This window comes from Thermobia domestica, chromosome 13 (genome assembly GCF_964235325.1).
Source record: "Thermobia domestica chromosome 13, izTheDome1.hap1.1, whole genome shotgun sequence".
Classification (NCBI taxonomy): Eukaryota; Metazoa; Arthropoda; class Insecta; order Zygentoma; family Lepismatidae; genus Thermobia; species Thermobia domestica.
The window spans coordinates 132,882,897-132,909,527 of NC_137466.1; the positions used below are offsets into that span (position 1 = coordinate 132,882,897).

Genomic DNA, 26,631 nt, shown 5'->3' on the forward strand with positions numbered 1-26,631 from the left:
TGTTTAGCGTATGCGTCTTTGGCGCGGGAGAGCCAGATTCGATTTCCGGTGGGCGCTCATGGTTCAGATCGGATACCACATTAAGCTGTAGGTCCAAGTCTCATTAGCCTCTGAGCTGAACAGCATGATAAACTCAAAATCAACCAACCAACCAAATCAAAACTTACGCCTAAATACATTATATTGAAATGACTAAACATACCAAGAAGGTTATCATCTTTCTATTAAGAAAGAAAAGATTATAAGATTTCTTTCTTCCATGTCTTTTTTTTTTTTTTTTTTTTTTTACATCATTATTATTTTCTTTTCAAAATTCTACTTCCTTAAAATGCTAAAATAGTTCTTATATACTGAAATTTTCTTCTACATACCCTTTGTCCAACACCGTGATAACATCTCCAACTTTGTACTGTAGTTGATCCCTTTTCAATTTCACTGGATCATCATGATACTCTTGAACAGCCTGGACCTGTTCTGGCTTACACTGTAAAACAAAAACCATAAATAATTTTTTTCGTTTTTAAGTTTTTAAATATAATTAATTTTACCATTACATACTGATGACACTAAATTTAATTTATTAAGGTAATGGTGGGTCGAAGTATCATTATTTAGGAGAGGACAACCATATTATTGGCTTGAAAAACTGAAAATATTTTATATATATCAGTACTGCATGTACAACTTAAGTTTCCCGAATCTAGGAAAACGTCGAGGAGGAGGGAGAAAAGACTTTAGGGGAGACTCCGCTCTTTCTAACTCCTGGTATCAATGCTTTCAAATATCATAACATTTTCTCAAATTACAATGGGAATATTACAAATACATGAAGTTGGCTTAATTTAAATAAATAAATAAATAAATAAAAACTTAAACTCAATTCTTTCATTAGTTAAACATGTACCACATTAATATGACATCATACGGACAGTTTAGTTTCATCTAACATGAAATCTTACGTGTATCTAATTTATTGCATATTCAATTTTATGTCTTATTTTGTCACGATCTCTCAATGAGTAAATGAATGAATTAATGAATGAATGATTATGGTTTAATGGGGACAACCACAGCAATGCTATTTGTATTCATCACGATAAGACTAATAGCCGACATGTGCTTCACATTAAACACACAAAACAAAACTTCTAAAAATAGTTCAAACGAAAGTTCTACAAAATAAGAGATTAAAACATAACTGTAAAATTAAAACATAGGTGGCGGAAATACTAAACAAAAAGCACAAAATACGTAAGAAGAAAATAAAACAAAATAGCAATAATAATAAAATACATCAGGAAAAATTTAATTAGAGAAAAACCTCAGGGCATGTTAACTATTCTGATCTCATAAATAGAAGTGAGAATACGGTCACGATTACTGCTACATAATATAAAATACAAAGGGTTCATCCGTCTGTGTAATATTTTAAACCTTCACCGCCACTAACAGAATCGACCGATGCGGGTGATTAAAACAGTGCGAGAAAGCCAAAGATCTCTAATATCACACCTAGTTCGTGTGTGTGATATATGCATCGTGGCTCCCAAGAATAGTAGGTTTTAGGAAGGCTACGTCGTGGTACTTTTCTACGCCAAGTTTCTTGTGACACAATTCAGAAACAGTGCATGGAAAATGGATGTGCATTGAAGTCACCGACCATCAAAAACATAATTAATCGACATAAACACCACGACGTTCCAAGACTTAGTTAATCATGTAAGGGAAGTAGAAAGCGACTGTGCACTGCGGTGACTCCCTCTGTAGCCTGGAAGTTGCGCCGAATGGCCCTACAGGAAAACTCTCCTACACAACGTGTGATGGCAAGACGATCGCACGTAGCACACTCAATTGTGAACCGCAACTTATGTGGCAAATTAAAATTCTGGATGGCGTTTAAAAGTCGTGGACATGTCCTTACTGCGGCCCATCGGAGGGAAAGAAAGACCCATTGGACTCATTGCAGGCGCTTCTATGAACGCCATCTATCCGGGAAAAAGTGGAAGTTTATTGACACACTCAATGAAGTATAGATTTATCTATCAGATTGTGGCAACATTCGAGCCGTAACGAACACCTCACGAGACGCACAAACAAGCTCTGACTTCATTCGTCAGTGCAATAAGTTTCTCGAAGGTGTTTCTGGTTGTCGTGGGATACTGCTATGAAAGCAAGTTAACGATTCAGTAATGCCTAAAAACTACAAACTCAACTTTACATTTTATCAGCAACATATCCTCACATCAATATAGATCTACCCTGTTTGTATGGAAATGAAACAAATCAAGTGTGCATATAGATAAGGCTTCATCACACACAACCCGTTTTACACAGAGATTTCAGCAACAGATGGCGGGAGACAGAAGCATCGAGGCTATTCCCTTTCAGGACATACCAGTGAAGCCACCTGATACCAGTTCCATGGATTTTTGTGAGTTTGACCTATTGAAAAGAGCATTTACATCTTGTCATGTCACCATTGTCCATGGCCTCTGGAAAGCCTACCATGAGTGACTCAAGATTCCCGTTCCTGTACTTCAACGGAGCCTCCTATAATGGAAGTTACGGTGCAGGAGTATTGCCAAGACAATGGAACTTGCATCTAGGGAAACCGTAGTTTTTCCTAACGTGGGTTAAACATCAAAACCAGACACATATGGATGGATCAACTTTCTGTATTTAGTGATTGTAAGATATCAAGTTTTTCGGATCACCGACCCTAAGATCACTGACAGTCAGATTTTATTTAATTTTATTTTATCAACTACAATAATTCCCTTTTATGCAACCACGCACAACTCACAAAAAACTCATCATCTTGATTCTGATCAAGATTATCGATGTTCTGTCAATGAATTTTTGTTGTTTACTAAGACGATTCCATACTTCATAAATAGGCCCCACATATCCTAACGGAATATCTGGGAATTTCTCGGTTTCAGTAGGTGGAAATTCTTGCGTCACCCTATAAGATTCTGAATCATGAAGACGATAAGACACCATCTCAACTCAATGGTTAATAGCTTTAGAGATATTCACTTCTAAAATTTATTTTCCCACATTTCTCGCAGTCTGTAACTCTGAAACTAAACTATTCGAGGAAATGTTCACTGACATTTCATGTTGTTTCTATGAGTAGATTCACCTCCCAAGCGATGTCAACTGTGAACATTGACACCCTATTATATATATGTATGTTACATTACATTGGATAATATTTATTCGTAAATTCACATTCAAGGTTTCCATGCAGAAACAACAAAGATATATCTTACAAAATTAACGATTTATGTATTAACTAATTAATATTAATACGGACAGTGAAGAAGACTTCACATGAAACACATCTCAAGACTACCATGAATATTTTATGAACAGAACATTTTGGCAATCAACTAAATATTTCTTGAACGCAAAAGATATCTTACCTCAGGTAACGTCGTCATGAGATCTGCGAAGCGAGGCCTTTTGTTAGGATCATGCTGCCAACATTTCAACATTAAATTGTAATATTCCCTTGGACAACAATCAGGTTGCTCTAATCGCTGGAAGTTTAAAAAAATTAAATTTGAGTATATAAATATAAAATAACACCCATATTATATATACAAAATTACTACCTAAAAAGTCCGAAATTGAAATGTATTGCATGCTGAAAAATAAATAAATAAATAAATAAATAAATAAATAAATAAATAAAAATAAAAATTGTGTTTTAAACTGGATCTGAAAGTAATGAATCTAATTGCTGTCTTAAATTTATATTTTAACTGTGTTTCTGTCGATGATCCAATCCTGATACCAACAACTTGTTAAGATTTGCAGCAAGGATATTTTACCGGTTTGTTCGAATTCATGTTTTCTTTGCAAGTTCCAGCTTCTGTTAAGGTCTAAACTTTCAACAATAGATGGCAGGACGTGCACTCGATTTTTCCAATGTATTCCGTAGGGAGCAACAATATTTAAAAAATCAATCCAATTTAAGGGATGAATATTCAAATTTTGCCCAAAGATAAGTTGGGTACATAATCCGTATAGTTTACATATACAGCCGCGGAATCAGGATATGATCAAGGGAGGGGCTAAGCCACAGTTTGCCGCTTTATCCAGTGTAAAGAAAGTAGGATTGAAGTCCATTTTATATAGTGTATGCCTGAGCGTCAAAAGTTAATATTTGTAGTGTTTAAAGGGTCTAAAGGGGGGTGAAGAAATTCGTATGTTATTTAAATGAGCGTTTTCCTTGGGATACAAAATCTTATCTTTTACATAGTTGAAATATGAAAAGAAACTTAAAATTCCGTAGAATTGTAGGTTTAAGAGGTATGAGGCATGAGGCCGTAGGTCGAGCAAACACGGATTTTTGGGACAGAGCCCCCAGCTAGCCAAAGGCTAGTATATATATATATATATATATATATATATATATATATACAGGAACGGATTCAAAGGGAGGGCTATAGGAGTTAGGCTACAGGCATATAATTTGAAGTACTCGCCAACTTCCTCTATAAAAAGTGTTGCGAAAGTACCGCAGGATTCTGAAACCTGGATATTTAGATAGGGTACATACTAGTTCCTAAGTGAAGTCATGACCCGACAACGGTAGGTCCCACAGTTTTGGAGTTATGGACCTTTAAAGTTCATTTTTTCGTGTTTCCGGCAGCCTATAACTCCGAAAGGAAGCATCTGTGCACCTAGGTTGGTTTATACTTTTCGTCCTATCTTGGTGTCAGGAATTACCTTCCAAACGTTGTCGTGAAACATCTTGTATATAGTTCGGATCGTTAGGATATATATATATATATATATATATATATATATATATATATATATATATATATATATATATATCCTAACGATCCGATCTTCTATATATATAATCTTCTTGCTTCTCTTATTGTTGAAAACTAACTCACTCACTCACTCTATGGCCTATGGAACCCGGAGGTTCAATGCCGCGTTCACAAAAGCTCTTCACTGACTTCTATCTTTAGCTAACTGCATCCAGTTTCTACTTTGTATTCCTATCTCTGCGGGATCCATCATAATATTGTCTTCCCATCTGCGCCTAGGTATTACTAATGGTCGTTTTCCGATGGGTCTTCCAATCAAGACTTTGAAAGCGTTTCTACTTTCTTCCATTCTAGCTACATGACCTGCCCATCTAAGCCTCCTAGACTTGACGACCCTAACAATGTTGGGTAAACCATATAAATTATGTAGTTCCTCGTTATGAAGTTGCCGCCACTCCCCATTTCCGTTCCTCTTGGGTCCGAATATTCGTCTCAGGATCTTGTTCTCAAATACTTTCAGGCTATGTTCTTCCCTCAGAGTAAGCGACCACGTTTCGCAACCATACAGAACAGGCATGATTATCGTTTTATATATTTTAAGCTTCAAATTCCTCGACAGAATTCGTGACGACAAGAGATTTTGAACCGAATAGTAACACGAATTCCCTGCTTTTAGTCGATATTTAATTTCTTCGTGAATATGATTTTTGTCTGTTAATATTGATACTAAATATTTGAAAGTATCCACTTTATCAAAAGTATTATTTAATATTTTAACGAATCCATAATTTGCCATGTTACAGTCCCGACGCACTTCTAAGTATTTAGTTTTCTCTGCATTTACTTCTAAACGCATGTCTCTGCAAGCGTTTAATAATATCTCTGCATTTCTTTCTATTGTTCTCCTATCATCACCTATTAAATTTACATCATCAGCATATGCCATAACCTGGTGAATACCGTTCAACTCTAGGTCCTGGTTGCTATCTTTGATTTTCCTTATAGCACAAAGTTAAATAAGTATTCCAGCACAAAGTTAAATAAGAATGGCGACAACGCATCTCCTTGTTTCAGGCCATTTTCGACGTGAAAGCTCGTGGACAAAAATTTTCCTACCCGGACTTTACTTTAGGATTCATTTAAACGTATCTTAATTAATCTAATTAGCCTTCTCGGTATTCCAAGTTCCGTAAGAACGTTGAATAATGTTTTTCTCCTAACCGAGTCGTACGCCTTTCTAAAATCAATAAATAGTTGATGTACCGGGGTATTGTATTCCCACTTTTTTTCCGAGTATTTGACGAATGGTAAATATTTGGTCGATAGTTGATCGATTTCGTCTAAATCCGCACTGATAATCTCCAACAATTTCATCTGCGTTTGGGGTCAATCTTGCTAATAGAATATTTGAAAGGATTTTATAGTATGTTAACAGAAGAGAAATGCCTCGATAATTATTACAGTCAATTTTGTCGCCTTTCTTGTGAATTGGAACAATTATTGATTCTTTCCACTGTTGTGGCAATTCTTCCTCTTTCCAGATAAGGAGAATGAGTTTGTGTATCTTGTTCCACAATTTTTCGCCTCCAGCTAAAATTAACTCAGCCGGAATTTCATCTACACCCGGAGATTTGTGTTTCTTTAATTTCTTTATAGCGGTTTCTACTTCTATTCGGTTGGGTTCTGGAATATACGGTTCTGCGGTGTGTGTCTCCTTTTCTCCACGCACATTAGTTTTTGGCTGCGTGTTCAGCAAATCATCAAAGAAATCTTTCCATCTATTTAAGATGCTATTCGTATCAGTGAGAACTGTTCCCTCAGCTTTCTTTAATATATAAGCACGAGATTGATAGCCTTTCGTAAATTCGCTGATCCCCTTATATATGCCCCGAATATTTTTATTTTTACTATCATCTACAAGTTCCTTAATTTTAGCTTTCAAAAAAATCGTGTTTCTTTGTTCTAAAAGTTTTGGAAGCTTCCCGCCTGATATCTGCGAAATTCTGTGTAGTTATTTCATTCGGATTTTGTAGCCAGCGTAATTTTGCCTGTTTTCTCTTCTCTGCTAGTTTAATGCATTCCTGGTCGAACCATGGTTTGTTCCTACGTATTTCCGCGTGTCCCATTTTTCTTTTGCTGAATTTTTAATGCTATCTCTAATTTCAATCCAAGTATCCTCAACACTAAAGCACTCCGAATTTTCTAAAGCCGAGAATCTATTCGAAACTTCAATTCATTGTTAAAAACACTTAATTTTACTGTTTCGAAATTCTCTCAACATGAAAGAAATAAAATAAAATAAATAAATAAATAAATAATATTAAAAAGACTGCACTATTTATTCTCTGATTACTTATTCACCTTGTTTGTGGAATTCTGAATAGTGTTGCTCCCTATGAAGGACACTGGAAGAACACGGGGCACGTGCTGCCATCTATTGACTACTAGAACTCCTTTAAACTCAATTCAATAGTTTTAACAGTCACAACCTACAAATTTTCAAAATTGTATGAATTAATAGTTTCAGGGAACGTTATTTTATGCATCGAGAGAACAAGATAAAAGTGCGGTAGCAGTGTACGCAGTTTAAAAACAATTCTTTCAATAAGAGCTGACATTTTATTGCTGAAACAAAGATGGCAGTGGCGCCCCACTTAAATAAGAGGAAGCCGTTCTCGACTTCCAAATTATCGACCGAGGAATTCTCAAACTGCTTTGCGCGCAAAATATATTAAACATAACAAACAAATTTATTTATTTAATGAACAAACAAATTTATTTATTTAATGAAAAAACCTATTTTAAAAATATGAAAAAGAAAAAGTAGAAAAATATTTAGACACAGATGTATTTACGATACCATGGCCATGAAAAAGAGGGACTTGGGAAGCGGAGAACTAAACTGCTTGTCTTCAGCTAACCAATGTGAGTGTAAGCGTAACATACGTAACAGGACGAATTAGAATATGAACTAAAAATGATTCTCACTACTATTACTATTTGAGAAACTAGGATCCCACTTTTGGGTTTCACGGTGATAATTCAATCCCGTGAAATCGGTTTCAGGCCATCATGTTTATATGTCCCCAGTAAGTTACCTTCTACTCGTAGCTTGGTCTCACAAAGTACAATGAGTTCGTAGCATTGAAATATAAGCACATATAGCAAGAAGAAATATTGTACCATACATGGTTTCAAATTGCTCAAAACACATTTTACTTTTGGCAGTCAACCTGACAAAACGTTGTTTGATGTTACTATATAGAACCGTTAAAAAGGCCAACACTCTTGCGAAGTAAGCCAAATAAATTAATCAAAACATAACAACTTGTGAAAATGAATGAACTTGGAAGTTATCCGCATTTTCAAGCCCATTTCAGACTGAACGAAACTTATGTCAGAAAAGCGTGTGCCTCGTACTTGAGAACGCGAATGTTTTTTTAACTACGATCTCTGGATGAAACAACTAGAATACATCAGCAATTCTGAGTACAACCTTATTTTAAGTAGTTATCACCGAAAATAAAGGGATTTTGTTTTGATTCAGCAATCTAATATGCCAACATTTCTTCTCTCTGAATTATTCGTAATTTTATAAACTTTGAACATTTGTCATTCTAAATATTCTCCTCATAGATTCATTTGTATAACTCGATCAATTCAATTACAGACGGTAGAAACCAATGTTCAAATCCAACGTTAAAATGTATGGTTGCACCTCACATAAACTCGGTGCTCAAAAGGAGACGTTATTATTCAATTGTTTTGATTTTAAATTTTTGCGCACGTGGTGAATAAGTGTTTCACTTAGACCATGAGTTTCTTGATTGGATAACAATCCATTACTAAAAGTTTTAGAATTAAAGTAATACTTATAAATGTACAATATTCATATGACACTAAAAATTGTTTCCGAAGACGGCTAACCTGAAAATTTGGTTCATCAATAGCTTCTAGTATTTGCTGCCCTGTAAGTGCTGCCCACGGTTGGAAGCCATAGCTGAACATTTCCCATAATGTGACACCGTAAGCCCATACGTCGGAAGCTGAAGTAAACCTCAAGTACGAAATACATTCTGGAGCACACCTACAAATCCAATAAATGCATAGAATACATAGTCCTGTTCTCTTTCTTACATTATTCACAAACATATTAATAGAATACTATGCTCTTATGAGTAATATTATGTATATACAAATTCAACATATTTAAACTCTTGAAGCTGTCATTTCTACATAATTTTTATATTAATATTTAAAGAACTATCTCATGCCATTGGTAACAAGTGCCCACGCTGGAATAAACTTGTAATTACGCTTTTTATATTAAACTGGGATCCTGAATCCAATGGAACTATTTTAAACTACCGGTCCATGGAGTAGTGAGAAAAAGACTTCAAATTTGAAGTTATTTTTCATATGACCCCATGGATGGAAGTATTTTGAAGTAGTTCCATTTGATTTAGCGTCTTCAAATGAGTACAAAAAGACCACTTAAGAGATGTATTAAGCGTATGCACTTTTACCACTCGCTACGCGTAGACACTTTTATCACTGTACTTCAAAGATTCTAACTTTGAGGTCATTTTTCTCGTGACCTCACGGAATTCCGTTGGATTCAGCGCCCTTAAATTAGTGCAAAAAGCGGGCAATCAGACATTTATCCAAGCTTGGGCACTTTTATGGAAAAAACTAGTGGCATGAGCGTTAGTTTTTTTCCACGTTTTTCAAGCAGTGAATCTACAACAGCACAGCGTTCATTTTAAACCATCACCAATCTTGAGTGAAAATCTGGTACAGCCCGCTCTTATACTTCCCGCTTTTACTTTTCGTTTATATGTAAAGATATGCAGTGGTTATTTATTTATGGGTTCAGGTGGTAATGTTACAAAACAAGCACTGGATTTTCAATGCGATGCGTTTAAATTGGTCTTTTATTTAATTTAATTTTCTAAATAAACTGATATATAATTCTTCATAGAGTTATAACTTACATGAAAAATAAAAAAAAGAACTATTACTTTACTTCACCTTTTACCATTGATAACGAGAATCACATAATGTAGTCTAAATTAGCATGGAGAACACTTTTTCTCATTCCGCACTGTACGCATATTTTAATTTATATTATTTACTTCGCTTATATCTTCTTATTCAAAATTTAATACGTTGTAACAATATTGTAAATAATGATTTTATTGCATTTGAATAAGATCCATTCGAACCTGGCTTGACGCATCCCGGGTAAAATTAATGAATAAAATAAAATAGAAGATTTACATACATGAAACGAATTTAATCAGATACACACATGATATACGGACTATACACGTACCATTGTGATATACAATTTTGTATTATTTCCACGTTTGTATTTTTACCGAATTTAAGTACATTATAATATTTTATTAAGAAACATTGGAACTATATTGCATTCACTGTCAATACAATGTCAGAGTCATCTTATAAATAAATGAGAAAATTATTCTCCTTATTCTTCTTTATCCTGTTACGGATTTATTCAAAAGATCATTAATCGCCGAATTTCGCTAGTTTTTACTAACAGCCTAGGTAAGAAAAAAAGGGTTTAGTCGGTAAAGGAGAGGTGGGAATTAATTACAAAGTAATAACTATGTACATTTATATGTTGTAAGCACGAACATCTTAAGGCTTTCAGTATGTGTTTTCACATAGCGAAAATACAAGTAGTAGGATCTTTTGAATGAATTCGTAACAGGATAGCTAAAAGCACCGTGAGTGCCTGTTGAGATTATTCGAAACGTATTCTGCTTTCTTTTATTGTATGCCGGATTTATCCAACAACCGTCGAATTTTCACTCTCGTCATTTGTAACACCGTCAAGACAAAGGTTAGGAAAAACGGGGTTAGTTATGTTAAGATGAATGAGAATTAGTTACACAATAACAACTATGTACATTAACATATGATAGGAAGTTCGTAAAATAAATTCCGTTTCGATTTTTCTCCACGGCAGCGCTACGACCGCAGTTTCGCTCATGCGCACTAGTTACTCTGATCCAAGCAGAACGAAAGGACGCCATTTTGGGATCGCTCTGTGTTGTGTCATTCGTAGTGATTGTTTATAATGGCAACGTTGATAAAAAATTCCGCCGCTTGTTAAATTAGATGTGGGATTCGTTTTCTGAATGCGAAGAACATAAAACTGACATTCATCGACAAATCTGCGAGGTTTACGGAGAAAATGCAATGAGTAATTCAACTGTGAGAAGACATGTCCGACAATTTAAGGAAGAGCGTGATCAACTGCATGACGAAGAACGATGTGGGCGTCCATTTGTGGTTTCTGATGAATTGGTGAGTGCAGTCGAAGAAAGGACTAAGAATAACTGTAGGATTACTATTAATGATCTTAATTTCCACAAATTTCACGAACAGTACTTTACGAGATTGTTAAAGAAAAACTGGGTTTCCGTAAACTTTGCGCACGTTGAGTGCCTAAACTTCTTACTAAAGAACACAAAAAACAACGGATGGGCAGCGCACTTGAGTTTCTGACACATTATCATGATGATGGCGAGGACTTTTTATCGCAGATATTCACGGGAGATGAAACTTGGGTTGCTTATGACACCCCTGAAACGAAACGGCAATCCATGAAATGGAGGCACATTTTGTCCCCAACAAAGGTTAAACCAAAGCAATTCTTGACACCCCGACAAGTCATACGGACAGCGTTTTAAGACAGACAAGGCATTTTACTGACTGAATTTTTACCACTTGGTGCAAAAATCAATAAAGATGTTTATTGCGAGACGTTTAAAAAACTGCGCCGTGCAATACAAAACAAACGCAGAGGAATACTCCTCAAAGTGTGATTTTCATTCACGACAACGCCCGACCACAAACTGCAAATGTGACCAAACAACTTCTTGAAAGCTCTGACTGGGGCGTTTCTGGCCATCCTCCGTTCAGTCCCGACCTCGAACCTAGCAACTTCCACCTATTTCTGCATCTGAAGTCTTTTCTTGGTGGTAAGCGCTTCAACAGCGATGAAGAGTTAAAAGAACATGTTACCACATGGTTGACAACACAGGCGGCGTGATTTTTGTGCAATACATTGCTTTTTTTTTATCTGTACTCGACTTCTTTTTTATTACCAAACGGAACTTACTTTCCGAACGAGCTTGTATTATTACTTGTAAACATAAACACGTTGAAGGGTCTGGTGCCTGGCTCAAGATCTTTGGTTGGGTGAAACATGTCACGCCATAGTGTTCATATACAATCTTTGGATCTAATATTTGTGTTATTTTTCGGAACATCTTACTTATTCATCCAAGAGGAATAAAATAATGATTCTTGTGGTGTTATGTACTTTCTACTGATAGAAGGAGTTAAAAGTAGGCCTTCCAAAAAGTGTTTTTTGAAGGGGGGGGGAGGGACGATTATAATATTTCACCCATATTGTAAAGTATAGGCATAAGAAATATAAATGCACGAATACAATTAGCATTATTCTAGAGAGAGATAATGAATTTTCCTTTTTTTTTTAAAAAAAAATCGTATATTTGTATTACGTTTTGTATCAAAGTTCAGCAATCAGCACACTAGAAAGTTGGTTTTGTGTAAATGGTGAATTACATTGTAATGATGCTTACATCAGTTATATGATTTCTACATTAGTATGTATGCATGGCTATAATAAGTTCCTTAGATGCTGTTCTTTCTTTTTGAATTACTTGACTTTACTCGAAAATTATCCACATACTGGCTACCATATTTGTAACCTATACATTTTTCCATTATCTTCACTTCAAACTTTTCTTCAGCAGTGAAAGATTAGCCATTGCTCTTGTTTATACTTGACTTCACGACTTACCTTTCGTTTCACGCTGTTATATAGGACAAAACATATCAGCCATCACGGCATCGGAGAGGAAATGACGACATCACTGTATCAGTCTATATTAACCCTAGTTCTTTTATTTTTTTCTTTCTTTCTTTAATAATCGAACTTCATTAAAATTACAAAAAAAGAAAAACACTAACAACAACAAAGTAAAATATATTGAAACAGGTTTATTTCGAAGAATAGAGGAAAAGATTTTTTTTTTTAATACCACGTAAAGGTGGGAAGTTTTCAAAGAAGTTATTCTATATAATCACTACCTTAAAAATCAATAAATAATCAAAATAAGACACACTAAACTTACCACGCTATCGGTAATTTCAAGTTAACATTAAAATTAGTTTGGTAATAATCTTTGCCTACTCCTAAAGCTCGAGACAGTCCGAAGTCCGATATCTTAACTTTGTTCTTAGAGAAGACTAGGATATTTCTTGCAGCTAAATCCCTGAAATAATCAAAACAAAAATTTAATTAGCCTCAAATATTGATCATACCAATTTTCATAAGTTCCGAATAAATATTTTTTAATATCTGCATACAATGGACGCGAACTTCCACAGAACAACTTATATACTACATAAATAAAAAATGGAAAGTATACGTTCAGTTCTGAAAATATATTAGGTCTAACCTAATTTCATTTAACTAAAAAAAAAGTCAGAATAATGTGATATATACAGTATGAACACATCAAATGAATGAATGTATGAATGAATAATAATTGTTTATATTTTCCAGGATTTGACAGACACTATGTGTTACATGTATTAGTTGTAATACTTAATTAGAAAATTCACTGAAATCAGATAACCTTACGAACCTGTGTATTAGGCGCTTGGATTCAAGATACTGCATTCCATCACATATTTGAATTGCAAAGTCACACAGAGATAAAACAGGAAAACTTTGTCGTAGCGATGGTTCCTTTAGGCATTCCAGCAAGGAACGAAGAGGAGCTAACTCTGTTACCTGTGGAAAAATAAATAAATAAATGCGCTGAAAACAATAATATAACAAGAGGAAAAGCCATTATTAGCAGTTGAAAGAAAAGTGTCACTAAATCATACAGTCGTCATACGAGTAACATTTCAGTGTTTAATATATATATTTCTGATGTATCGAAAGTTCGGGGCCATAGGCCAACTCCATTATGAGTAAAGATATGAAAAATTGGAAAAAGAGGAAAGTTGTTGAAAGCAGTCACCCTCAAGAGTTTTAAATCTAAAATGGTTGAATTTTTCCAATTGCATCTGCCATTTAGGCTCCACACTGGTAAGCAGGGTGTCTACTAAAAGTCCAAACTGAAATTTCGTTACTTTTTCGTGACCTTTTCTTTACCAAACAATAAAATTTTGCAACAGTCTCAAGAGCGAATTTGGGTACGAATTAGGCTGAATTTTCATGCATGTATAGAAGCGTGCTTTGCTTGTGATTTGGTAGCGTTTAAAGCCGACCATCGACATTTTTGGTGGTTAATTTTGACGTTTTATACAGTCTGTACTTATATTTGTATAGATTTAAAGAAAGAAAGAAAAAAAAAAAAAACACGTGACCCAAAAGCTAAATTTCTTGACTTAATGGTTCCAGTTCAGCAGGTTGTACGAACGGAACGTAAGGGTATGCAAAAATCTAACAGAGAACGTGCACATTCTAGTGTATGGGAATCAAAAACACTTCGAATCCGTTTCCCGACAGTGCTATATTGTTGATATGGTGAGGGTCCGAGGAAAGAGCCTGCTGAGTTCACACCATTGCTTTTTAATTTAACATACGATGCCTTACCAGTATGGAACACAAACGAAGGTGCGATTGGAAAAATCATCATTTTGGATTGAAAACCACTTATTTTTAAAAACTTTGCTTTTTTTTTTCTTTCTTTTCTTTTGTATCTTTATTCATAACGAAGTTAGCCTATGGTCCCGGACTTTTGACACACCCAGTACAGGGTGATACAGGGTAGTCGGGGCCAAAACTTTAAACACTGTTCTTTTAGTTAAAAGAAAACCTATGTTTTACATTATATATATATATATATATATATATATATATATATATATATACATATATTATGATGGGCCGAATTTTTTTTTTTTTTAATTTCGATTGCCCGGGTTGCGGAAAAGTTGTCTCGTGTTAATGGTAGTCAACACACAAAATTTGGATTTCTTTTTGGTCATCTCCTCCCTTTCCCTCATGGGACTTGAATATTTTATAGCTGCAGCTATGCAACCCGCACGACACTACGAAGAAAATTGTACTGCACAGCTATAACCTTTGGTTTTTTTTCACACTAAAGCATTCTGAGGCTGAATATAAAGTGCAAGATAAAAGTGAGATGTGATATTATTCCTATGTGGTTAAAAATTATAATCAATTAGACGAAAAAATGTATTTTTGTTTCAATTTATGTTCTTCATAAAAAAGCTATGAAAAATATGTTGTCAACCTTGCATTGCAGCTTTTTTCACGTCTGTTTATATTATAAAGAAAATTTTAAACAAGTAATCTGATATCAAGTAATTTTGAAATCGGCTATTCTATAATAGAAAATATGTTACCTACAACGTTGTACACGACTATAATAATAATACGTAAGCATTGTTTTATAGTAGTTTGGAAACACTGTAATTTTATACACAGTCCAGCGGCCTGTGTGTTTCGGTGCTGGCCTGACCTGGCAAAATGGTGTTAAAAGATTTGGATAATGATCTGCAATACCTTTTGGACATTTGACGAACCGTTTCAGAAGGTTTGCGTCGGCCAGATCTTCTGAAGAAAAAGCCTGGACCAATTGTCATATCCCGATGGTTGATGACAGCTTGTTGCATTCACCGATTATATATTTGCACCGAAGATCCCGAAGAAGCATTTCCTTGGCTTGTCAGCAAAGTATTTACACAGGTTTGGTTTGAAATAAAGCAAAATTCTTCTCTCTCTCACCAACGGGACGCGACACTTGTGGCTACTTCCTCGAGCTGCATCCTTTCTTCTAGATGAATTAAGAAGAATCCTGTATATTGTGATTAGCTGCAGCGTTTACTTTGCTCATCCGGAAAACCTGTTGTTGGCAATGATCACCGACAGGAACCACAACATTCAAGTTTTAGGATGGAGGAGTTTAAAAAAAGTATCGACAAAGAAAGAGATCAAGTTTTTCGTGAATTTGTTCCGAAAGTATGTTTAGACGCACGTAAATATCATGAGATGATCGATTGTTTCTCAACGGACATCACCAAGCCACCATTAACAAGAAAATTTTCTTCGAGCCAGATAGAAGAAAATATTAGAACGGTGACTACAGTTTCTGAGGAAATTAGATGTTTTCCGTGCCATACGTAAGCGGTGGAGAGGATGATAAAACTAATTACAGAAGCGTCAGCATTAGTGTGTGGAGTCTCGAAGAAAAAAAAATGCAAAAATTGAACTCCCAGCAGGACTATCAAATATAAATGAGCGAAAAAGCGGGAGCAAGTGGATGGGCGGGTGGAACTCGATTTGCAGCCACCTCCTCGTGGTGGATTCTGGGGAGTTTCGGAGTGTATGTGCCAAGACGAGCTAAGAGGTACAAGGGAAGGTTTATCAACAATTTTTCATTACCTATATTCATAATATGTTTTGAAAACATCAATACAATTTCTTCGTCTAATTGATTATAATTTTTAACCACATAGGAACAATATTACATCTCACTTTTATCTTGCATTTTATATTCAGCCTCAGAATGCTTCAGTGTGAAAAAGAACCAACGGTTATAGCTGTGCAGCACAATTTTCTTCGTAGTGTCGTGCGGGTTGCATAGCGGCAGCTATAAAATATTCAAGTCCCATGAGGCAAAGGAAGGGGATAACCAAAAAAAAAAAAATCCAAATTTTCTGTGTAGACTACCACTAACACGAGGCAACTTTTCCGCAACCCGGCCAATCGAAAATTAAAACAAAAATGGCTGTGCAGCACAATTTTCTTCGTAGCGTCGTGCTGGTTCCATAGCCGCAGCTATAAAAATCAAGTCCCATGAGGCAAAGGAAGGGGTTGACCAAAAAATCCAAATTTTGTGTGTTGACTACCACTAACATGAGGCAACTTTTCCGCAACCCGGCCAATCGAAATTTAAAAAAATCGGCCCACCCTAATTATATATATATAAAGAAACGTAATTAGAAGAAAGAGTGGAGCATTGAAATTGATAACTAAATATTGCCAATTCGATTAACTATAAGTTAGTCTACTTCTATGACTTCCTCAACAACAAAGTATAAAAGTATATAGAACTTTATTTTGACATTCTTTTTGAAAATAAAAAGTAGAAACAAGCGCGGTTTTTACACTTATACACGACCTATATTTTAGGAACTGCTTGCATTATGGATCACATAATCCCTTAAATGCCAACGAAATCTATGCTGTGTTACAACATTCCTCATAAAAGCCTGTTTTCCCAATCCAATTGTCAAAATCACATGTGATAAAAAACTTCATTGGACAGATGCTCTCTATAGCATGACGTCATCGATGCCTACAACGTGTATTTTAATGAGACTGAGATTAACTAAAATATATTGTGTGTTCTGTCTAAATAATAAGACAATGCGTGAGGGTTGATGTAGATCTACTTTCATATCATAGAGAATATCCTATTATTTGTTAATTATTTCGATTAGTTCTGTGTAACTTGATATTTAATTATTATAACTTTCGTTTTTGTAACTTGATATTTAATTATTATTGGTGTTGTTACCCTGTAAAATATATGTAACATAGAATTCTCTCTATCTTTTTTCTTTCTTTTTATACCACTTGTTGCATAAACAATTTTTACACTGTCACGGATTATTTTGCATGTCCTCCTTTCACACTTACAAGAAACAAACAAACAAAACAAAACAAAACAAAACAAAACAAAAAAAAACTGGTTGCTCCTTGTTACGAATTTTTGAATGTCCACAAATTAAACTCCAGTAAACTCAGTTTCCCAATTTGAAAGCTGATGAGGTGGTGACTAAGAGCACTGAGCTGATCGAAATAATTCACGAGTAATAGGATATTCTTCGTGGTACAAAGGTAGGTCTACTGAAATTTATGTAACATGTGCTCTATGGCTTCAAGCAACTAGTAAAAAATAAGACAGTGATTCGGAAAAAAATCTCCATTTGCGCATGTGCAAAACGTAATCGGCGATTGCAATGCTGGTGATGTGGCGCAGTAAATCAGTATGCAGTGAGCAGCGGAGGTTCATGAAATCTGTCGGTTCACGGTATCTAAACTTTCGTCTTTTTCCGCAAATTTCTCGGACTGTTTTGTGCCAGACAGTGACAGAAAAATTGGGTTACCGCAAGTTGTGTGCTAGTTGGGTACCAAAACCTTTTCCTCAGAAGCATAAAACACACCGGAAAGGCTTTGCTTGGGATTTTCTCTCCTGTTATGCCCATGATGCAGAGCAATTTCTTAACAGAATTGTGGGTAGCGATACGACGCGGGAGTCGTACGTACGCCGGATGCAAACAACAATCAATGGAGTAGGATCATGCACATACCTAGGTATTACTTGCCAGAAATGTTACTTTAGACAGGAGTATTTTGCCAAAAGAGTATCGCTGGTAAAATTTATTGAGCATGTTCGACCATCACTTCAAACGTCTACTGTAAGACGTTAGGAAAAGGCAGACGATCCATCCAGAACAAATGTTGGAGCATTTAGACTTTCAGTGTGTTCACTATAATGCTAGTAGTAAATGCACCATTAGATACATCTAAAAAAAATTGCAACAGTTGTGTTGAGATGTTTTCGGTCATCCTCGTATAGCCTGGATTTGGCACCAAGAGACTACTACTTCTTCAGAAACATTAAACAGTGGCCTGTGTTGCACTGCTTCGACGATGCGCTTTAAGATGCTGTTAAAAGTGGTAGATTGTTTTGAAGACGGAATTTAAACTGTGCAAGACATTACGATATGTGCCTAAGTGTGAATAGTTCCTGCATTACCTTTTTTTTCTTTTTTCTTTTTTTAATATGGAGTTGGAAATCCCTTTTCATCATAACGGGGTATCCGAACCATATAAGCTTTTTCCAAGAATCGAACCTGGGACTGTCGCATTGAAGGCATAAAGCTAGATATAGACGGAACCTTATATTATGATCAGGACTTTTTCCAATCTCCGTTCGACTCATCTATCTATTATAAATTTAAAAAAAATCAACAACATAATCCTTACCACGGAGATGAAGTTGTAAAATACAGGTTTTTCTTGGATATTCTTTTTGCGAGTTTCTACTTAATACGTTGATCACTGAATCATCTTTATGATATAAAAAGTGGACGAAGTTACTGGAATCTCTTGTACACTGACTGAATTATTTATTTATTAAGAAAAAACAATAGAACTAGTATTTCTTTAAAATACTTACCAACATAAAAGCATTCGTATCAAGAACTACACCATATAGCCGCACTATATGTTCATGATCGATGGCATGCATTATCGCAGCTTCTTTCAGGAACTCTATTGGATTGTTCTGCATTCTTTCTCGGCCTAAACATTTTATAGCGACCTGGATCTAAAAAATAAAATAAATGATATATTAAATATTACTAACGCTTTTCCCATGAGGTAGTGTATAAAAAGTCGTAATTTAATTTTATTTCTTTTTAAAAGAACATAATTTCAGAAAAATAATTACAGATGGCTCCAACTTCCCAAATCTATGTAGGATAAAACTTTGACTGAGCTCGTTAATTAAAAGCTATTCACATAAGAAAACGAACATATTGTTATAAAAATAAAATAAAATGTGTTACTGAAGGTGGTAGTAACAAAGGTGTATCAGATACCTAAGGATCAGAGATCTTGTAATTAGCCTAATGGATAAGATGTCCTCGAAAATCACTTTTATCAGTATATATTATGTCGCTATGTCGTGTAAAAGCATTCTATACTACAAGTGAGCAAACTATAATAAATTGTACCGGCAGCAAAATTATACAGTACACGGAGTCCTTAATCCCCTCCTTCCCGTAAAACTAATGTTTTAATACCACTAATTTTGTATGGTGCTTTCAAGAATGCAACCGCCCTGGATAAGACCTTACTTACTCTGTCTCCATCATTTGTCCACACTCCTTGTTGCACAACACCAAATTCTCCTATTCCCAATTCCTTGTTCACTATAATTGCTTCTGCAGGTATTATGTGTTTACTTGGAACCTTAATGTGTGGCTTATCATAACGTTCCTCTGGAAGTGACAAGGTAGAACGGTATTGCTCCTCTCGACGAGGTAAGATCATCTGTAACGATGAATGAAAAATTATAATAAAATATTACAATAGTACGAATTCAATTTTTATTCGAATAAACTCATTATTTTATTTTTTTACATGACAGAAGCAGTTAAATGGAATTTAATTCACCTTGGTGGAGCCTTTATCAGGAATACTGATAAAACTTCAACATGAGTGACAGGATTTAAATTTAGCACCTAACTGATTGACCTAGTCACAAAATGTTACGAGGGTCATTTAGATTGAAGTGGGAACATGTCTGGGAACTGAAAATGGACCGTTTACTCACGTGAACAAGGTTACATTCCTTCGATGTAGTTGTCGCATGCATAATGAACACATTTCGACACATCTGGCAGACGTTCGATGCCGTTGTGAGATGGTTTTGAAAGAGCGCCCTAAAGAATGAACGATGTTAGAAACAGCAGGAAATATTTTGTAGAAAAAAAAATCACAGGGACTCATATCCGAGGAATATGGCAGGTGCTCTAGAACCTCCCAAACCCGTCGTCATAAGAGTCCTGTACTCCAGAGCAGTATGACCAGGCCACTTCCTTCCTTCCCCAATCCTTTCTTCCTTCTCTTTCCCCGGACAGTGTGCTCGCCGAGGGACGTCGTCATCCCTCATACGTGATGGGCTAAATGGCCATAGATGCCGAAAGTCCAGAAATCTAGATCCTAAAATCTGGCGTTGTCGTGTAAAGCAGAATTGGCCCAGACTACAAGAAATGTGGTCGTTTGGGTCACAATGTTGACCAAATAGTAACTAAGGTACATAGTATAGTACGCAACTTTATGGTAAACCCTGGTAGTACTTGACGTGAGAAGATAAGGCCTTCGTTGCCATAGGACATTATCATCATGACTTAACGTTTGCTGGCTCTTGTTTGATATTTTCTGGTCGTGGAGATGCAGAATGGCGCCATTCACAGGACTGGTGTTTCAATTCTGGTTCGTAGTGTATTCCTCACATGTTTCGTCAATTGCAATAATGCGGTGCCCTCCGTGTAACGTTCAAGATGTAAGTGAGCACATTCCTATCAGTGCTACTTTTACATCTCTATCAGGAGATGAGATATCCATCTGGCTGCAATCTTATGCATGCCAAGAGTGTGTGTTAACATGTGGCACGCAATTCACTAGCCAGTTCACTATTCGCCCATCGCCGATCATTTTCGAGCAGTATTCGCAGTGCTTCCACATGATGTTAATCCGTAGCCGTTCGAATACGGCTCTCACCACGCGTTCTTTGTCTGCTGATTGGCATCTCGACTCGAATGTCGAATCCATCTCGCAACCATCCGATACGGCAGAACACTGTCATCACACGCCTCATGTTATCCTTTGTGGATTTGACGTGCATTTCGACCTTGTTCCATCTGAAACTTACTGAAAACAAGCTGTTCTGCATAGTTAAACATTGTTTAGGGTATTATGTCATACGTGCTTCACTTTAATAGCGTCCATGACCACACACACCGTAATACGGGAAAACGAACACGTCTACATGGTCGTTACAATGCCCAGAAACACAATACGTCCGTCATTTGTCTCCTGGACAAACGTCACGGGAGACACCTTCTAAACCTAAATGACCCTTGTATCTGCTTCAAACTATGTTCCTGGCACTTCAATCAACCACAAATAATAACACATGGTGACCACACACTTGGCGTTTCTAATTACTTAATCAATAACAATTGCGAACATCAAGCGACTAACGACAAATCGAATACTGAACCATGTAGTACGAACTTAGCAGCCTTACCCACTTGAGTACGCTAGTCTTTTTTTATTTGGATAATTAGCCTACTACTCAAAATGAAGTAAATATTTAATATATATGATGTATTAAAAACCAAATAAACCAATATACATAGAGTGACTGGTTAATTCGATGTGGTATGTAACAAAAACTTTTCATGTAATGTCAAAGAAACAAAGAAATGCAACAACCATTTATTTATTTGTTTATTATTATTATTATTATTATTATTATTATTATTATTATTATTATTATTATTATTTTACAAATATCATTTTCAGCGGTGTATCAAATTCAACTCACGTTTTTCACATCTCCGAAACGGTTTGACATATCCAACTGCTGCCACGAAATTATCTTTACGTCTGTTAGAAAACATCTGTAGACGTGTTACTTATCTAAGCACTTTTTCAAAATACAAACTTTCAAAAAAGAATTAAATTTTCGATCCTTTATGAACTTCGTTCTTACTTGTCTGAAAGTATCATGATCATAGTATTCGACATTAGACCTAAGATATTTTAGAAATGCACTGCCCCATGCGTATCACTCGCTTTATTATTATTCTAGAAGCTTCCAAAATTTGAACGTTCGTGATACTGTAGCGTCTTCAGTTTGCAATATTGGACAATAAATGTGGTATTGTATGTTTAGGTATGTTTAATATCGTAATTTTACATTTGTAATAACCTGACGTAGTGCCATTTGAAAAAATACAATTTTACGTTGGGTTGGCAACAATGTATCTGGTAATGTTACGGTCAAACTATGTCCTGTTGGTATCTGCATGGTGCAAAACGTCAACGTCACCTTTCTACATAAATGGCTCACCCTGTATATTTTTTGCATTGAAGCACAACTTTGGTATAATTTAATTAGTAGTGTACCAGTAAGCCACCCAGTACAAATAAACAAAGTACATACATACCTTTTTGAATTTTGAGAGATAATTTTGAGGAAAGTGTTTCTGGAAATATTTTTTAAGTCTTCGCATTTCAGGCTTGGACATTCCGATGTGATGCAAATCCTCTTCTGTAACATACTTAAGTTGTGGAACATTCTGGACCTGTAAAAATAAATCAACACTGAATTTGCAACTATGAATTAAATTAAATTATTCCTTCCACAAATAAATATGATACATGAACATGCACATAGAAATGTGAAAATTATATGCTATTCGGAAATTTTAAAATGTTCAATTTTACTTTACCTGTTTTAGGTTTAAACAATATAAATTGTATAGCGCTAAGATAGTTTATTTTATTGATAAGTAGCTGTAAGCACCTATTGTTGGCGAATTTTAACTCAGCCTCCATAAAAAGATAAGCTGAATATCAAACGAATTTCCTACAGCCATTAAATTGCGCAGGTATTTATCCTCTGTTATCTGTTATGCACGCGCGCATAACAAATATGTTATGTACGTTGTATACAGGCAAAGCGTTTTTAGAAGAAACCGGTAAATTTTGAACCCACCTTCAACTCCGTCTTTCTCGAGCCGGAAACACGGCTATCATGCGATATATATATAAAACTGAAGACAAACACACACATACTGTATTAGTTTATTAAATTATAAAAATAAATAGGTAAATATATTTTTAAAATGAAGATTACAGTATACAGCTCCAAGTTGTATTATTTCTCATACATAGAACTTGATACTTATTACTTTATACAATTTTACTCTTTTAAAAGTTGTTAACACTAAAATACTACATTTTTCATTTTTGCATACATGTATATGGGCCACGGTGGCTTAGTGGTGCAGCGTTCATCTCTTGTGCGTGGGGTCACTGGTTCGATTCAGCTCGCGCCAAGTTTGCTTTGTAATGTACAAATATTGTGCATGAGTTTTCTAGGGATTCTTCCGTTTCCTCTAATTTTCTTCATTCTATCAATTTGTTCATTCTCACCATCGCTGTCTTTAGCATGCATGGCATTGCCGTGGGACATAAAACGGAAATATTTCATTACGAAATATGGACTATCTGTTGTAATTTAAATTGTTATACAAAATTAATTGTGGTAACATTAAAGATTATGGTTTTTCGAAGCAAACGGTCATGAAGTCATACCATGATTAATCAATACCGTATGTAGAAATAAACGAATCATGAATACAAGTTTTATACAGTTGCAAAAATAACGGAGAAACTTCTTGAAACGAATTATTTAGTTTGCCGCCATGCTATTAAGGTTCTCGCCATGCTATTCTATTAACGACCCGCTCGGGAGAGTAATACTCCCGAAAATACGTTTTTTCGTGCGCTACTCTAGCCAGCTGTTTTAAATTGGTCACAAAATTTAAGGTGGAACAAAACTAGCCCTGTGGGGCTTCTAACCTATTCCTCCTCCTCCTTCTACTACTACTACTACTATTACTACTTCTACTACTGCTCCTCCTCCTACTACTACTCCCACTCCTTCTTCTACTACTACTCCTACCCCGAGTACTACTACTACTTATCTGCACAAAAGTGAGTAAATCATTTTTTCGAGTATTATTTTCATTTTATTTTAATGAAAACAGTGTTATGAAAACTTTAAAAAATCTTTCTTTGGGTTGGGTTTGAAAATGAAAATGAAATGAGTTTTACGTCCCACGGTTATGCCGACTAGGCTAAAGGAGGCGGTGATAATGAGAAATGAATGAAATGGTAGAATGAAGAATGTGGGAGGAAACGGGAGAACCCCGACGAAACCCACGCACACGGTGTTTGTCCACTACAAAGTTCACTTGGCACAAACTGGGATTGAACCAGAGAGCCCATGCACAAGAGGTGAACGGTCTACCACTGAGCCACCGCGGCCCCATGGGCCGGGTTTGAACCCACGCTAAAAGCGATTTCCGTTATTAGCATGCAGTGCTATCATGCTCGGCCATGAGGGCCGACAACAACAAACGTTTGATTTCTGCCATATGAAAGCTATGTAGCAAGAAATGGATTAAGCCAACCAATCAGAACCGTGAATTTCGTTTCTACTTCCGGGAGCATTACTCTCCCGAGCTAGTCCTTTCTATTATTGAGTTGAATGAACAGAGGTCTTATATATTTACTTCGAACCGAAACACAGACCATATCCAAATTTTGCATACTTTGAGTGGACATCGATTAGAACAGGTATTTCTAATTAATTGTTCTTGGAGATTAATGAACCAAAATTTCATTTGGCCATCATTAAAATTTTTCGCCTGCACGCGCGACTATTCACATAGAAATCTGTGAGGTAAATGGCGAACCAAAGGTAAAAAAGAAAAGGAAGAAAGAAAGAACGCTTAAACAAAATTTATTTTCAATATTTTCTCACAACATCTGACACTTCAGAAGGTATTTCCGCAAAATTTATGGGATGTTTTCATTATGAGTTAAACGATCTTTCGCTACTAAACTATTCCCTTTTACTCGTTAACCATCTGGGAGATTTTTAAAAGTTTATCCGCAAAACAAACAACTGCTTAGAATTATTACGATATATTTAAATATGAATTAACTTGACTCACTTCCATGTTTATTATAGTAGCCAAATGAAGGGAAGCCGAGCTGCTTCTCAAATTTAGAAGCTATTTATCAGGATTGATTGGTTTAAATCAAAATGATTTACATAAAATTTATTTTGCTAAAATTAATAAAATGAGATATATCTGACCATTCTGGAAAGTAATCGAATGTAAATTTGAAACTCACATCTTAATCTGTATGATGGTAATACCTTAATAATGTTAATTTAAACAAAGTATATCGTGTTTTAGATTACAGTTAATAGGCACAGAATTTTGACAATGTACTTATTTAATTATTTCATATTGTACGGGAGACTTAAAGATAATGATTGAATCCATTTAACATTCAATACTCAATTTCCAGTTCAGAACTAGCTAAAATACCTGTTCTTCGCAAGGGGAGGATAAGGTTTGTGGAAGGTATATTTGAAGGCGAAGAAATAAGTGAAGTAAATAAATAAGAAAGCGCAACGCCGTGGGGAGTAGCCTCTAACGAAAAGCTATCCCAGTTAACATCATTATAAATAAATAAATAAATAACGAAGTGCAATGCCTTTGGTGTTGCCCCTGTCAGCTCCTTGACCAGCTGCCGCGTCCCTTCTTGAATAAACCTGGTCTAAAAGCATTAGGAACTCTTACCAATTAGCTTAGTGATCCTAAAACTATGAATTCGACACTAATATCGATTATTTTGGACATGTTATTTTTCATGATCCCAACGCATATGACGATGAGGGTTAAAGTTGGACTTCAACAGTCTCGAGCGTGTTACTATTCATCTCAGAGATTCCGAAAACTATGAATTCGACACTAATATCAGTCATTTTCGATTATTTTTACATGTCACCCTTTCCCACTCCCTAGGGATGTCTTATCCCTGCATTATTTTTTTCAGATTGTAAATCATGTGTGTATGTCAATTTGTCTTTAGAAATTGGATTACATACAGAATTTCACCTTCCTAACAAGAAAAATGCGTAGATACTATTTTTTTATATATATAAATTTTAAACCACATCCCTTTCTTTTTAAACCCTCCTCGTCCCTTAACAGACGTACCAAAAAGTTCTATATACTGGATCTAGAAGTTTATAAAACGGATTAAGAATATAAGCCTAGATGGTTATGCAGTCCGTAGATCTTAAATGCTTATGCAATCCATAGATGTTAAATGCTTGAAATCATACATGTTAACCCTTTGACTACCAATTTTTTAAATGTGAATATTCTTTTATATGTATACTCGTGTCCAAGATGATTGTCGCATATCTATAACTGTCTTCTTGTAAGAATATAATTAGATAATGATTTTGCAGGGTACTTTTAATACTGATAGTATGTGTATAATCGGGAAATGTATATATGTAGTAAATCTCATAGGAACAGAATTATAAGTACG

General features: G+C 35.4%; 1 protein-coding gene across 5 annotated transcripts in view; it reads right to left on the reverse strand.

Annotated features, from left to right (window-relative positions):
- Positions 1 to 26,631, reverse strand: part of Ack-like (activated Cdc42 kinase-like) — a 190,611-nt gene that overhangs the window by 42,261 nt on the left and 121,719 nt on the right. For all 5 annotated transcript variants that reach the window (XM_081736496.1, XM_081736494.1, XM_081736493.1 and 2 more), the window contains 8 exons: positions 22,653 to 22,790; positions 19,774 to 19,965; positions 19,088 to 19,237; positions 13,505 to 13,653; positions 12,989 to 13,129; positions 8,721 to 8,880; positions 3,429 to 3,545; positions 372 to 484 (listed from right to left, as the gene is read on the reverse strand). In XM_081736496.1, the coding sequence (XP_081592622.1) occupies positions 372 to 484; positions 3,429 to 3,545; positions 8,721 to 8,880; positions 12,989 to 13,129; positions 13,505 to 13,653; positions 19,088 to 19,237; positions 19,774 to 19,965; positions 22,653 to 22,790 (1,160 nt within the window). The remainder of the gene's footprint in view (positions 1 to 371; positions 485 to 3,428; positions 3,546 to 8,720; positions 8,881 to 12,988; positions 13,130 to 13,504; positions 13,654 to 19,087; positions 19,238 to 19,773; positions 19,966 to 22,652; positions 22,791 to 26,631) is intronic.